The following is a 15,667-nucleotide window of genomic DNA, read 5'->3' on the forward strand; positions in this document are numbered from 1 at the left end:
CCACTTCTTATCCAGCTAAAACCCTAGTCAGTCCTATGATGAAAATAATTCAGATGTATATGGAATGTTTGATAAGTTATATTGACCCAGAGTACCTGGACGGAATTGTGAAAAATAAAGTACCTTTTCAATTTGCAATTCGTAAAATAACTGAACAGTGTGGCCTGGTAGAAGAGGCCGAAAATGAGGACTTGGTTCGCAAATTGATGTCAAATTTGCTAGTCTAAGACTTCGGAAATGTAAAGATGGACCAAGGCTTTTTTTATATCAGCTCAGAGTTCTTAATTGGGACTTGGAGATAAAAGAGCGCTTCAATTTGTGACACCTTACATGCTACTTTCTGATTTATACACTGGTTTTGATGATTTAAAATAAAAGTCAGTAAACCTTCGTAATTCCTAATAAAATCATGAAAGCAATGAGTCGTATGAATACCCTGACTGAGATGTAACCATAATTTATAAGAGCCCCCGCCATAAAAAAAATGTTCGCGCCCTATAGTATTCACTCAATCTATCTGTTTGTTACACTTTCCTACGTCATGACGATAACTCAAGTTTGCTACGACTGACTGACATAAAACGTTTACTCAACAATATACATAACCAGAAGAAGCCTCCTTTTTGCTGTTTGAAGCATTTTCGATTATTCATGACATAGTCCTTTTTCTTGGAGTCAATTACTCCGTCTGCTTTTCCATCCGTTCAATTGTCTGTCCATGTGTCAATAAAAAATATGGTACTTGGGTGTGTCTTCTGAAAATAAGTCAGCTTTATAAAAGATTCCTTATGGAGCTTGGCATTTCTGCGACTTTGTACAGTGGTTTTCAAGTTTTTGAATACATTGAAGATATGCACTTCCCCTTTTCATTGCTTTTGGGTTCGTTTGGAAAAAAGGGTAAATTAAAGTTGCTGTTAACTCTTATCAGCATTTTAAATTTGTTGTTAACTGTTTTTGCCAAAGTCGAGGTGTTGTTAACATGTGAACGGACCCCCTCCCCTCCCCCCCATCTAATTATGCATTAGATAAAATGCATTAGATAAAAATACCATTTGCTTGACAGCATTTAAGATGTATGCAAATTATATATTTTCAAAAAGAAACTGACAAGAAAATTAATTCGAAAGGCAATTCACGATTTGTTTCTCCTTAATTTTAGATGAAAACAAAGTATTTTCTTAATTTTGTCTGTCCGAATTCTCGATCCTGTGGTTCGGTGGTTGTTGTTTCTTCATCTCTATCTTATTGGTTGATTTCATAAATTGTTTTGTTACACTGTATATGATTTAGGCCGATAGTTTTCTTGTTGAGTCCTTCCACATTTTTTTGTCGGTGCTTTTTATAGCCGACTATAAGGTACGAGTTTTCGTTGTTGAAGGCCGTACGATAGCATATAATTGCTTGCATACACTTTATTTTATCCTGATGGATAGTTATCTTATTTGCTATCATACCACATCTCCACTGTTTTTATCTAAAAAAAAAAAAAAAGCTAGCACCAAGAAAAGATGAATGGACGATTTATTTTATTGAACTTACACAATTTCAACCTAACAACAAATAAGACAACAGTCGTTAGTAGTATAACGATATATAAATGTATTTAGGATAATATGGTTGAAAAAAAACTTCTTGTACAAAATCGAAAAGCGGTACGCAACGAGGACTTCTGAACTAAATTAACGGCTTATATTTATATAAATGTGACATTTTGTATATGTGTAAGCCTGTAAAGCTTTGATATCAACAATATATCGTCACTTGATATTATCTAAACAGTGATTAATTTCCTCTTAAAATTATAATATATTGCAAGACGCCGTACTGACAAAAATTGTTATTTTGCAATTCGCCGTACAACGTCCTGCAATTCGCCGTACAACAAACAAACAATGTTTTTGTCCATATTCTTTAAAAAACATGTTTTTGACAACAAATTTCAGCAAATATGATGCCAGACTATAATAATCTAAAAACGTGTCTGGAAAAATAATGAAAAACAGTTCAATATCTTGAGAATGGGGCCACAGAGGACGATCGACCTCGAAATTTTCCGGTACTAAGTGGCAAGTTTTGGAGTATTACACAAAATCTTGTATTAATTTTGTACTTATATGCCTAATAATTTGAAGAATTATATATCAGAAAATCATTTCTTAAGCGGCACCCTCATCAAATGAGAGGAAATGCTTTAAATTGAATGAATTCTTAACTTGTTTACTTTTTTTTTCTATTTCTCTCCGCTTCGTTAGTACCCAATTTCCGGTGGCGATGATACACAGTGATACAATGTATAAACAAATACTCAAAAATAAATTACAGAAATAATGCTGCATTTATTAAAGTTCAAAAACAGACAAAAATGTGAGGTTAATCAATGCAAATTTAGGGGGAAATGTAAACCAATAATGCCATTTGAATTTACAATGCTAGTTATGCCCCTGCTGCAGTGTAAGGGTCATTAAGTTAACCAATAATGCCATTAGAATTTACAATGCTAGTTATGCCCCTGCTGCAGTGTAAGGGTCATTAAGTTAACCTTGTCTGTATTCTGATATCTGACACATATCGGTCAATGACCCAAATGTGAAAACCAAAAATCTTGGTGTAGTGATATTAGACATGTTTCTATTTTTAACATGTGACTGAGCTTAACCATTTATGTTGATCTGGAAAGTAGAGGACCATGTTATATGTATAATAAATGTAAAAACTTATTTTATATATATATATGCAAATTACAAATTTTTCAAAAAACTTTTAATGTGAAAAAGGGAGTAAACTTAAACTGTATTCAACATATTCAAATAACTTGTCTCTACTAAAAATCTTAAATAAAATGGCTAAATGATATTTTCATACATACTATTATTATATGATATGGTTCTTCAAGTTTAAGTATGTAGACAAAATATTCAGTGAAAAGTAAAATAACAGAAATACAGATATCTCAAATGAAAATTGAAAACAGCAAGTCTCTCATCAAATGGCAAAATCAAAGCTCAAACGAATGGATAACAACTGTCCTATTAGTGACTTAGTACAGACATTTTCTTAGGTAGAAAATGGTTTATATTAAACCTGGTTTTATAGCTGGCGTATAGACAGTCACATAAAATTCCATTATTTGACAACAATTGAGTCACTCCTCTGAATTTGAAATGACTAAACAAGATATAAGAAATACAATCTAACAATCTGACTGTCAAACACATGATGAAATACAAAGGAGTTTGAACTAGATATCATTGAGATGGGAGCCATCTCTGTGGGCCCCGCTGATAATAATGTGTGGTAAAAAATTTGTATCTTTATCATTGGACATGGGGTTGTGAACTGAAACCAAAGTTTTTTTAACTTAACCTTTGACCTAGGAAGTTGTACATACATCATGACACGCCCTCTGGTGGTGGTTAAAATGGATGTCAAGTATTAACTTTGAAATCATAACGGTTCTCAAGATACAGAGCGGACACAATCTTCACCACAGGACACAGGGTTGTCAACTGATACCAAAGTTTTTTGACCTTGACCTCTGACCTAGGAAGTTGTACATATATCATGACACGCCCTCTGGTGGTGGTTAAAATGGATGTCAAGTATAAACTTCGAAATCATAACGGTTATCTAGATAGGGAGCGGACACGATCTTCACCACAGGACACAGGGTTGTCAACTGAAACCAAAGTTTTTTTACCTTGACCTTTGACCTAGGAAGTTGTACATACAACATGACACGCCCTCTGGTGGTGGTTAATAAACATGTAAAAAATAAAGTATGAAATCATAATGGTTCTCTAGATATGGAGCGGACACAAAGTTAAAGTGTTACGGACGGACAGACTGATCACTATAGGGCGACCCGCCTAAAGGCAGGGCCCTAATTAAATGCAAATAAAATGCTTAAAAAAAAAACAAATGAAAAAAAGAATATGTGTTGTCCAAGCTAAAATAGTCGTATATTCCTCAGTAAACAAAAATACATACAAGGACTTTCGATTTTGAGAATTTGATTGTTGCCTTATCTGACACATTTTAACTTAAGGTAAGTTTTCATTTAACTAATTTCATGAGGACACTTATTAATAGTTTTATTTAAAACATTGGTGCTGCATCTACAAAGATAAACCAAGTTTATTTTAGTTAATTAAATTCATTTATATGTTGACATATCTTTTAAAAAAAAAGTCTTTTGTTTTATAATGACCTATTTACCAAGCACAACAAGCAAATGGAGCAAAATAAGAACTATATAACCTTGAACCCAACTATAATATTACAATGTATGTTTCTATATATGTTCAATTGTAAGTTGTTATGGCCATGAAACTCTGCTGATCTTAGAATTCTTCTTTGAAGACCCTTCTGTTGATGTAGTTGGCTGAAATGAAACAATATCATGAATATATGCTTAATGAAAAATTACAGAAAATGCTGTTTCTAGTGACAAAAGAAGTTAGGGTAACCGTTATATAAAAGAATACACACACTGAAATGTTCGCACGTTTTTCTTATCGTGGAATTGAAGTTGAAAGTCTGTAATATGAAAGTTTTACTACATGCATCACATCAACTAAACATTATCGATGATTATGATGATCTATGAAAAAGAGGTCATGATGAAAAATACAAGACAGACATGTACATGTACACCTTACAATCATTCCATACACCAAATACAAGGGTCCTATTGCTAATAGTACCTCAAGATTGATCATTCATCAAAATATAAACATCAACTTATAAACCATGAATATGAGGTTAATAGACAACTTTCGAGTTCTATGCATTTCCGTCAAAAACTTTGGTTTCAGTGAACGTCACTTGTGCGTTTAGGTGCGTCGTCACTTCCGTTTCTATGTTGAGAGTGGTTGAAAAAATATAAAAGCAATATTGCACGAATTATTCAGCAAATTAAATTCTCATAATTGACAATCTGCACTGCTGTCATTAGGGAATTGTGATTAAGTACCTACTGAACAAACTTTATTTCTAGTTTATCCTGCACAATGACGATCACTAAGACGCTTAATGAACGTTTATAGTGCAGGAATACAGGCGAGCCCTCTATCTGGTAATAGACGTCACAAAGGCGCGTATAATTGACGAGTTTTTTCCGGTGACGGATGAACTCGAAAGTGGTCTATTCATATGAAGCCTTCCAGAGAGAAATGCACACCTTACAATTGTTCCAGTCACCAAATAAAATTGTCCGATGATTATTCTATCTGAGAAACTACCTAATTCACACAAACTAAACATTGTCCAATGAACTGTAATTAAGGTCAAGGTCAGATGAAAAATACCAATTGGACATGTACACCTTACAATCATTCCATACACCACATATTGTGGACCTAATGCTTATCATACTTATTGAATCTGAGATACAGATCTAGACTTGACCCACATAACTTTAATCTTGATTGCTGATCCATGAAATGATGTCAAATCAGGCGAACTTTACCTGATGGACATGTAGACATTACAACTTACAATGGAGAGCCGTGGTTTAGTGGTTAGTGCATCGGACTACTAACACAAAGGTTCTTGGTTTCGATTCCTGTCCGGGATGAAAATTTCAGGGACTGAATTTTCGGCTCTCCCTTGAACACCATTTGCGAGTATGGTCTCGGGGAAACGAGGATAGTCCGTCGGAAGGGGACGATAAATGGCTGACCCGTGTTAAAGGAGAGCCATATCTCTTGCACGTTAAAGACACCCTTGTAGATTTTGAAAAAGAGCAGGCTAATGCCGCTACAAGGCAGCACTCGCACCCACAAAGTGGAAAGGGATCAATATAAGTTGCAAAAACTTGTTTCCAAATCCACTATAAATAAATATGTTTAAACTAACTTACAATGAACCCAAATATCAAATATAGTTATCCTATCACTCATAATAAGTAAGTAACAAAGCAGGGTTAATATTCAAATTACATTACCATGTCCTCGTCCTTAATATGCTTTCAATTTTCAGCTGAACATTAAAGATTTTGGGGTTGAATGACTTTCCTTCTTTTATACTAATCTAATGTTTATTTGTGTACAACTGCAAAATTGAATAACTTTGTATTAATAAGCTGTACATAATACCTTTGTATTTTCTGATTTATTGTTGACTGTAGTCTGCTCTTCTTTATGGTTTAGGTCTATTTTTCCACCCAAATGTTTGTTGATAAGACTGACAGATGACTGAAAACTTGCTGCTTTATTTGGAGAAGTTGGTGAATTCAATTTAATTTTCTTAGATTTCAGATTTTCATCACTAACGTCACTACATGTTGATGAGTTGAGTTTAATTTTCTTTGGCACGTCAGGTGATACACTTTTGTCGTTCTCTGTTGATGAGTTGAGTCTAATTTTCTTTGGCATGTCAGGTGATACACCTTTGTCATTCCCAGTTGATGATGAATCTAATGTAATTTTTATAATTTTCTTTCGTAATGTTTGCGTATCATGACCTTCTTTATTGTCGTTATTTAAATTAGTATTTTCAAGCTTTGCAGTTAAACTCTGCTCAGTTCTATTTTTAGAACTTAATGAAATTTTTTTCTTGGTAAAGTCTATACAAGATGGAGGTGGCTTCAGTCGATCACTAGCAGCAGATGAAATATTGTAGGATGAAATAAGTCTTGAATTCGAATCAACAGATGATTTCCTGGAAACAAAATAATTACCGAAAAAATATAAGAAATTGCAAAAATCTTTTAATATACTGATAAACAACTTAACATTAACATATTTAATCTGTCCAATGACAATAAAAAAAAATCATTCTTGACAAACACTTTTTAAAAATGTTTTAGAAAAAAGTAGGCTTTCTAATATAATTGGTAAATCCAAATATTTAAAAAAGCCTACAGATCAAGCAAGGTACTATTGGAATATGGAATTATTATGAAATCTGAAAACGTACAAGGTATATATATAATGAAAACTAAATCAACTTTTGTGGGTTAGCTATTCATGCATGACTAAGGTTCAAGCTCCCTTCTCGGATATTTTAGTACAAACTAACCCCTCTTAGCCATGCATACATACCCATAATAAATTTAATATTGTCTGAGACATTGTTGATATAAACTTGATATAACTTTCATAATAATTTTGGCAAGAATTAAACAATTGAGAGCACTTTTTTACAATGCAATTTTCCATATAATTGATATTTCCAAGGGACATAATTCTTTTAAGAACAGTTGATCTGCACGAATTTGTGAACTGGTCCAAGACATTGCTGATATTAAATTCTATAAATTCAGGAATTGTACTTGTGAGAGCGCTAACAAGACTGCACAAACAGTATTTCAATGCCTCCCGAAATGCATCAGGCAGAGGTAAAAATTGTGTTTGATTTAACAGCTATTCTAGACAAAGGAAGATAACTCCAATTTTTAAAAGATGAGGTTAACAATGACATAATTAATATTTAGATTAGATATAAGATTCCTGCACCTTGCAAAAGTAATGTTATTTTCTTGACAAGTCTAACTTCATTTTGTGCCTTGAATATCTGAGCATATATATTACATTGATAAATTTCTGGAAATGTTTATGGATAGGATGTATAGAATGTTTAATATGATCAATGCACTATATTTTGTGTATCAAAAAAATCAGTGATAAGCCTTGGAACATTTAGATGACAAGTCAGTCCCATAAGGTTTTGATTGCATTCTTTACCTAAAAATATGACTGTAAACAAGTATCTCTTTTTACATGTATATATATAATGTGAATGTGCTTACTTTTTTGGAGGTTCATTATCATCATTAATTGCGATCTTTCTCTTCTTTGCCATTATGACTTGTTTCTTGGTCATCTCCCGTCCCCGTCTGTTCATACGATATTTCCTCTGAGGAAGTGGTAATACATATCTATAATAGAGTTCTACTAAGCCTTCCTTGCATAGCGATGACAAGTCTTCATTTTGTATGTATCTCTGAAATAGGCATAATCTAGCTGATATTAAGTTAGATATTGTAAATGTTCTACATTAAAGGCACTCCAAGATATCTAAAAAAAAAACATTATTTGTTTTATTCAATCATTAATAAGTGAAATAGTGAAATAATCATTTGCTTTTAGCAGCCAATTTGTAAGTTTTGATCAATTTTGTCAAAATAAGCTAATAAATATAGATGATGGATTATTCACAATCAAGTGAATTTTTTTACCTCATTGAGTCTATATTCATGTGACCTTCTGTTTAACACTTTAGCTAGAGATGGTTTACACATAAATTAGGCGTGTTCAGTTAATAAAAGAAAAATAATGCCAACATTGAAAGTGAAACAAGTGTCAACCATTTGATTGATTGATTGGATCCACAAAACCTCATATTTCAACAAGTAAAAACGATGATTAACATATATTTCTAGACTATACATTGTAATATGGAAACAAACACCTAGAAAATGCAATTGCATGAGTTTGCTTTCTATTTCTATTTATGTTTCATCAGGTTATATAACAGTTGGCAGTCTTCTGAGGTCACCCATATGGTTAATCAGATGTTGTCTTTGACTAAAATTCATATGAAATGTGGATACAAAGTAGCTAGCACATGCATTGTCAATTTTTGGTTAAGTGATATTTTTTCTTGAATAGATATGCTTTTGTATGTAACTGTTGTAAATCAAATATGGGAATTTGAGTCAAAACAGTGAACATGAATTTTACAGCGAATGACTCTTTAAAATCAACTTGTTTCTGATACCCAATCAATTAAGGAGGATGAGAAATTTTCTTTGAAGGATAATATGAAGTCGTTGAGAGTTTTGTTTTCTAATGTTGACGCCCTGTCAAATAAGCGTTCAGAGTTTGAGGCACATTTATCGATTGAGAAGCCACATATAATAGGTTTATGCAAAATATATCCTAAGAACTCTATGGATAAATCTATAGCATCCATGCTAAATCTAGCCGATTACGCAAAGTATATACCGGACAAAGTGTGTAGGTATTTATATTCACAAGTCTTTGACAGCTTTTAAAGTTGACATTTTATCAGAATCTACATTTAATGAATCAGTGTGGTGTGAAGTTAAATTAGAAGGAACTGATAAACTGTTATTGGGCTGTATTTATAGGAGTCTGTCATCTGTACCATGTAATAATAAGAAATTGAACGATTTAATATGTCATGCTCGTAACTTAAAGTACAGCCATTATTTAATTATGGGAGACTTTAACTACCCTGAAATCAAGTGAGTTGATAATGAAGTATCAAGATCCTTTGAAATTTTATGAGTGTATGCAAAACAATTTCCTTTTTCAACATATATGTACACCGACTTGTTTTCGTACTGGTCAAAATGCTTATTTACTTGATCTGGTTTTTACCAATGAAGAAAACATGATAGCCAAAGACTCTATACAAATGGATTCGCCAGTTGGGAAGAGTGACCATTGCATGATAACTTTGAGTTTCGTTGCTATTTGAATAATGAGAATACTTCTGGCGATCGTTTTTCATATTTTAGAGGTAACTATGAAATTTTTAATGAGAGTCTAAACGACATTGACTTAGATGTTCTGCTAAATAATAAAAGCATTAATGAAATGTGGAAATGTTTCTCTTCTATTATGTCCGAAAACAGTGATAGATTTATTCCGAAGAAAAAAACTGACCGTAAATTTATAGGCCCACCTTTGTGAATGGATAGAGCTACTAAGTCTGTAATTGTCAAGAAACATAAATTATGGAAAAAATATAAATATTAAAGAAATAATTTGCCATATGTTAAATATGTGAAGGATCGTAATGAATGTCCAAATGCTGTTAGAAATGCCAAACTTAGTTTTGAAAAAAAAGTGGCCTTAGAATCAAAGACTAATGTTAAGTCGTTTTGGAATTATGTTAACAGTAAACTCAAGACTAGATCAGGAATAGGCACGCTTGAGAAACCGGATGGTACTTTAGCATCCAGTACTGCTGACAAAGTTGAAGTTTTAAATCAGTTTTTTACTAGTGTTTTTACTCAAACAGAGGACTTGAAAGATTATGATACTAATTCAGAGTCAAACAATTTTTTAAATCTATAATACTAAAATTACAAGGTGCAATTTGTCAGCCGTCATCACGTAAAAACGACGAATCAAAGAATTCAACTTTATATACAACTAATATAGTACAAAGGTGTAGATTAAAAATTACACCACTCCAGGCCCTTTTGTTTTCCACGTAATTAATATCGCCAATAATTAGGAAGTTCCGGGTCGAGACCGATATCGATACCAATAGTATAATCACCTGTTACCTATTACCTTATCTGTACGTTCCGCATCTGACAGGCGCACCACCAAACGATGTATTCAGGATTAATATGCTATATAAACGGGTCATACTCACAGGGTTGACACTACTAAATTGTCAAATTGTTACTTATTGTAGTATTTTAATCCGTAAGACTTTCTAAGATAACAATACGAATACTAAAAATCTGGACTAAAAATAAGTTTCAATTTGTTAGCGGGCATGACGTAAAACAGCGAATCAAAGAATTCAACTTTATTTATAACTAATATAGGACAATGCTGTTGATTAAAAAATACTCCATTCCAGGACCTTTTGTTTTCCAAATATTTAATATTACCAATAATTGATAAGTTCCAGTTGGACGGGTTCAAACAGAAAGATTTGAAAGCAGAGAAATCGGCATGACTTTATCAGATGACAGTACTAATACTAAGATAAGGCTTGCGCATAGTTATATACTTTAATTCAGTCACGGACCCGCGATATCACGGGTGTGTTCTAGTGTTCTAGTGATATTGATATTGCTAGGAAGATGTGTTAAAGAAACTTAATAAATTAAAGACAGATAAATCTGCAGGACCTGATGGTCTTCATCCGAAAGTTTTATATGAAGTTAGACATGCAATTTTTTATCCATTGTTTCTAATTTTTAATAAGTCTATAAATGAGGGTAAAGTTCCAGACGATTGGAAAAATGCCATAGTATCACTGATATTTAAGAAAGGGAAAAAGCTGAAAACTGGTAATTATAGACCTGTAAGCTTAACATCAGTGGTATGTACATGTAAGATCTGTGATTCCATTATTAGAGACAATATTATAAGTTTATTCTCACGAACAATCTTTTTACTAGTAGTCAATATGGTTTCCGTCCCGGTAGATCATGTGTTACTCAACTCCTAGAGGTTTTGGATGAGTGGTCAGAATTAATTGATAGTGGTTTTCCACTGGACTCTATTTTCCTTGATTTTTTCCAAGGCGTTTGATACCGTGCCACATCAGCGTTTATTTTTGAAACTTGAAAAACTTGGAATAAAGGGGCTGCATTTTGAATCGGATAAAAAGTTTTCTATCTGGGTGTAAGCAATGTGTTCGTATAGATAACACAACTTCAACATGGTCAGAAGTGGTGAGTGCTGTACCTCAGGGCAGTGTTTTAGGACCAGTTCTTTTTTTAACATTTATAAATGACCTTCCTGATGTAGTAGAGGGCATAGTGAAAGTTTTTGCTGATGATTGTAAAGTTTATTCTAAAGTCTAGTCAGATTATGAGCGATGTAAGTTACAGGAAAATTTGGACAGATTATGTGAATGGTCAGATATGTGGAAATTAAAATTTAATGCTGCTAAATGTAAAGTACATATTAATCCTGACAATGACCTGCAATATCGTTATACCATGTTGGATGAATCCGGAAATTTTATTGCATTATCTACAATGAACGAAGAAAAGGATCTAGGAGTAACTGGGAGTCTAATTTGAAATTTGAAAAACATATAAGTGATATTTATAACAAAGCGCAGAGAGTGTTATCACTTATTCATCATTCTTTTGATTACATGGATCAAGATATATTTGTTACTATTTATAAATCAATGGTGCGTCCGCTGTTAGAATATGGGACATGTGTCTGGTCACCGTATCTTAAAAAAGACATCCACAAACTGGAATCTGTACAAAGAAGGGCCACAAAACTGGTAAAAAATATTTGTCATCTTAATTATGAAGACAGGCTACGTTCATTGGGTTTGCCAATCTTGGAATATCGTAGGGATAGGAATGATATACAAGTCTACAAAGCGTTGCATGGTATAGATGACATCGACTGGATGAACCTATCTACTTTAGAACCATCTAATAATACTAGGTCAGCAGGTCACTCATTAAAACTTTAAAAAACAGTGCAAGACTACACCATGTACACATAGACTAAATACTTTTTCAATTAGAGTAGTGGATCAGTGGAATAACCTGTCAGATTTAACAGTGACGGCAAAGACTCTGAATAATTTTAAGTCTGCATTCCTTCTTAGAAAACCTAGTGTACTGTTAGCCTTATTACAGATGGTGTTTATGTGACTGTGCCATTTTGGGTCTGATTGTATTGTCAGGCCTAGGTATTTTGCTTTGTCCACATGTTCAAGAACATGGACGTGTAGAGTGTAATTATAAGTAATTGGATTTTTATTTCGACTGATGGACATAACATTACACTTGTCAGGATGAAAAGCCATTTTCCAAGTATGTTCCCAGATGCCTAATGTGTTAAGATCTTTTTGTAGGGTCTCGCAGTCGCTGTTAGATTTTATAACCAGGTAAACAATAGTTAGTCTGCGAATAGGCATATGGTGGAATTTAGCCCGACTGGTATATCATTAATATAAAATAGAAACAGACTTGGGCCAAGAACAGATCCTTGAAGCACTCCTGACTTCACAGGGACATAGCCTGAAGTCTCACCCTCTAGGATAACTGCTTGGGTACGACATGATAAAAAGCCCTGTATCCATGCATTTGTTTTCCCCTGTATCTCATAGTAATTTAGTTTGTGTGATAATAAGTTATGACTGACTTTATCAAAAGCTTTAGAAAAGTCCATTATGAGTACATCTGTTTGTTTTGAAGTTTCAATATTTTTAGTGACATCATCTATAAATTCCAAAAGCTGAGTTTCACAATATCTATTTTTTCGAAAGCCATGTTGAAGGGGATACAGGATGTTATGGTTGTCTGCCAGTGTCATGATTGCAATAACTACAACAGGTTCTATAATTTTACAACATATGCATGTTAAAGAAATAGGCCTATAATTCTCTGGATTATATTTGGACCCTTTTTTAAAGATGGGAGAAACATGTGCAGTATGCCAGTCAGTGGGGACTTCGCCAGTGTCTAGTGATTTCTGATATATGATGCACAGTATAGGTGAAATTTCATGTGCTAACTCCTTATGGAGGCGTGGCTTAAGTTCGTCTGGTCCACTTGCTTTTGATGGGTTTAACTTTAAAAGTAGTTTGGTAATACCGTTGATGGTTATGTTTATGTCTGGCATGATGTTTTTTGTTGCATGTACTGATTGTTTTCAAATTCAGTAGCAGTGATTTTTATTGGTTCTGAGAAAACTGATTGAAACTGCCTATTATATATAAATATATTATTATGATATATATGAGAAATCATATAAGACAATCCAAAATGAGGGGTCAGTAGAAGCATTTGGCTTACATGTATGTAGCCGCTGCTGGATAACTCGGACTAAAACAAAGTCGGACTATAACAAAATCGGACTATAACTAACTCGGACTATAACAAACTCGGCCTACCATTATTCATATGCAGAAATATATTGAACCAACTCGGACTACGATTAGAAGTTGGTTTTTTTTACTGTAATAAAAAAAAATCTTATAATATATTAAAATTATATACAAATTTATGAGATTATAATGAATATTTATGAAAAAAAAGATCGTATATAGAAATGATTAATATTTGTTACATCAGTTGAATTAGATATGTTTAAATGAGGGTAATTAACTTATACTTGAAATATTATTGTGATTTATGATGTTTATTGACAAAAGAAATTTTAATGATTGGCGTGTGTTCGTGTTTTTATTGTGTTTAATCCTTGGTGTTTATGATTAGTAAATAAACAAAGACAAATTTGATTGACAGTGAATGGCTTGTGTTTTATATATGCCTCATATTTTTCGTAAGAAATATTAGAGATTATTGAATGACGAAATCATTGTTATGTTTTAATTGTTTGTTGACATGAACATCTACTGAAATAAAATTTGTAAACCCTATGTTTTCTTTATTCTTAAAAATAGTATTACATTGTACAGATAAATCACACCAAGAGACCACCATACAAAATATGATCAGAAACCAGAAATGCTACAATTCACTGAATTGTCTTACAATAATTAACATAAGATTTGTAATAATAACAAAACAAAACTGAAGTCCGGTTATAGCCAATACAAGACAAGACACATTTAATTGGATATTTAGTTCCCAATTTCGTGTAATAACAGGTACTTGGGTGATTAGATAGGTGTCAACAGTACATGTGCCAGTTGTTTGTTTAACCTATGGTGATTAAAAAGGTGTCAACTATACATGTGGCATGATGTCATAATCAATTAAGATATGCATATAATAACAATTTATTCTGAGAGGGACATTATTACAATTAATAATACAAAGACAAATGAGTGGTAAATTTTCAATATATGATTTTTTTTTGTGTTTTTATTTTTAAATATATCTTGTTAAAGTATTTTTTTTATCCCCTTCAAAAATGTTCAAAAATAAATTATTTAATAAATTGAATATAAAAATTCATTTTAAATTAAGAATAGAAAATAAATTTCCAATAACAACAACAACCAACATTATACTTATATTCTTCTAGTAGTCCGAGTTTGGTATAGTCCGAGTTTGTTATAGTCCGATTTTGGGAGGCCGAGTTTGTTATAGTCCGATTTTGTTATAGTCCGATTTTGTTATAGGCCGAGATATCATGGATTCTATGTAGCGACCCGATGATAAAGGTATATCACATCAGACATTATAAACCCATGAGGCTGAAAGTGAAAGTGTTGACGCTGAACAGATTCATTTAAAAACAAGCAGTCCGCCTTTCATATATTTTATCATGAGCAAATTGAATTTTAAAGACACATGTTTTCCATAAGTCATAACATCACCTTGTGAAGAGTTTTGGAAAGAAAAGGGCAAGAGAATACATCGCATGTCTGTTCGAACAGAAATGCAGACATATCTTTTTCTTTCGAACTGGAGACATACTTGTTCTAAAACTGAAATCAAATCTCCAACTGACATCAATTCTGGATATAATAAATTGGGAACAGCATTTTTTTCGATTTCTTTTTCCACACTTTCCTCCATGATGTCGTTTCTCGGAACTTTTCGTCCAATACGATGAAAGTTCAGAGACGTCCGAACAACTTCAACTAACTACCACAAAATTTAAAAGGACAGGAAAGTACTTTAATTGGTCCTGATGATGCAATTTCTGGTAAACAAAGTATAACCTACCAAGGCCATAACTAGGCATATTATTTTAGTGAGGCAAAATAATTGAGCCAAGCGAAGCGAGGCGAATTTTTTTTTGGGAGGGTATGAAATGAATGGTGCAAAATTCTGCATTCTAGGCATTTCAAGAAAGTTGACAATGTTTAAAATTTGGGCACTTTTTATAATTTTTTCATATCTAAAAACTTTTACTAACACCAAAATCAACTTCATTTAAATTTATATGTTAGATAATCATCCAAATTTCAATTTGAGTCTGTCGGCAGAACATAGATCAATCATCGATTCAGTCGAGTTGGCCAAATTTTTCTTCGGATGGTTTCGTCAAATCAGTAC

General features: G+C 32.8%; 1 protein-coding gene across 2 annotated transcripts; it reads right to left on the minus strand.

The window, feature by feature from the left end:
- Nucleotides 1–4,202: 4,202 nt before the first annotated feature.
- LOC143050000 (ashwin-like) lies at nucleotides 4,203–15,225 on the minus strand. Of its 2 annotated transcripts, none has more exons than XM_076223790.1 (4): nucleotides 15,083–15,225; nucleotides 7,751–7,944; nucleotides 6,096–6,660; nucleotides 4,203–4,381 (listed from the first exon to the last, which is right to left on the minus strand). In XM_076223790.1, exons 1-4 carry the CDS (start codon nucleotides 15,182–15,184, stop codon nucleotides 4,316–4,318), a joined length of 927 nt encoding a protein of 308 aa, XP_076079905.1. In that variant the 5' UTR covers nucleotides 15,185–15,225; the 3' UTR covers nucleotides 4,203–4,315. The 2 variants fall into 2 exon arrangements, with proteins under 2 accessions (XP_076079905.1, XP_076079906.1); XM_076223791.1 differs by lacking the exon at nucleotides 15,083–15,225 and adding an exon at nucleotides 14,983–15,060.
- Nucleotides 15,226–15,667: the final 442 nt, after the last annotated feature.

Source organism: Mytilus galloprovincialis, chromosome 10 (assembly GCF_965363235.1).
Source record: "Mytilus galloprovincialis chromosome 10, xbMytGall1.hap1.1, whole genome shotgun sequence".
NCBI classification, from domain to species: Eukaryota; Metazoa; Mollusca; class Bivalvia; order Mytilida; family Mytilidae; genus Mytilus; species Mytilus galloprovincialis.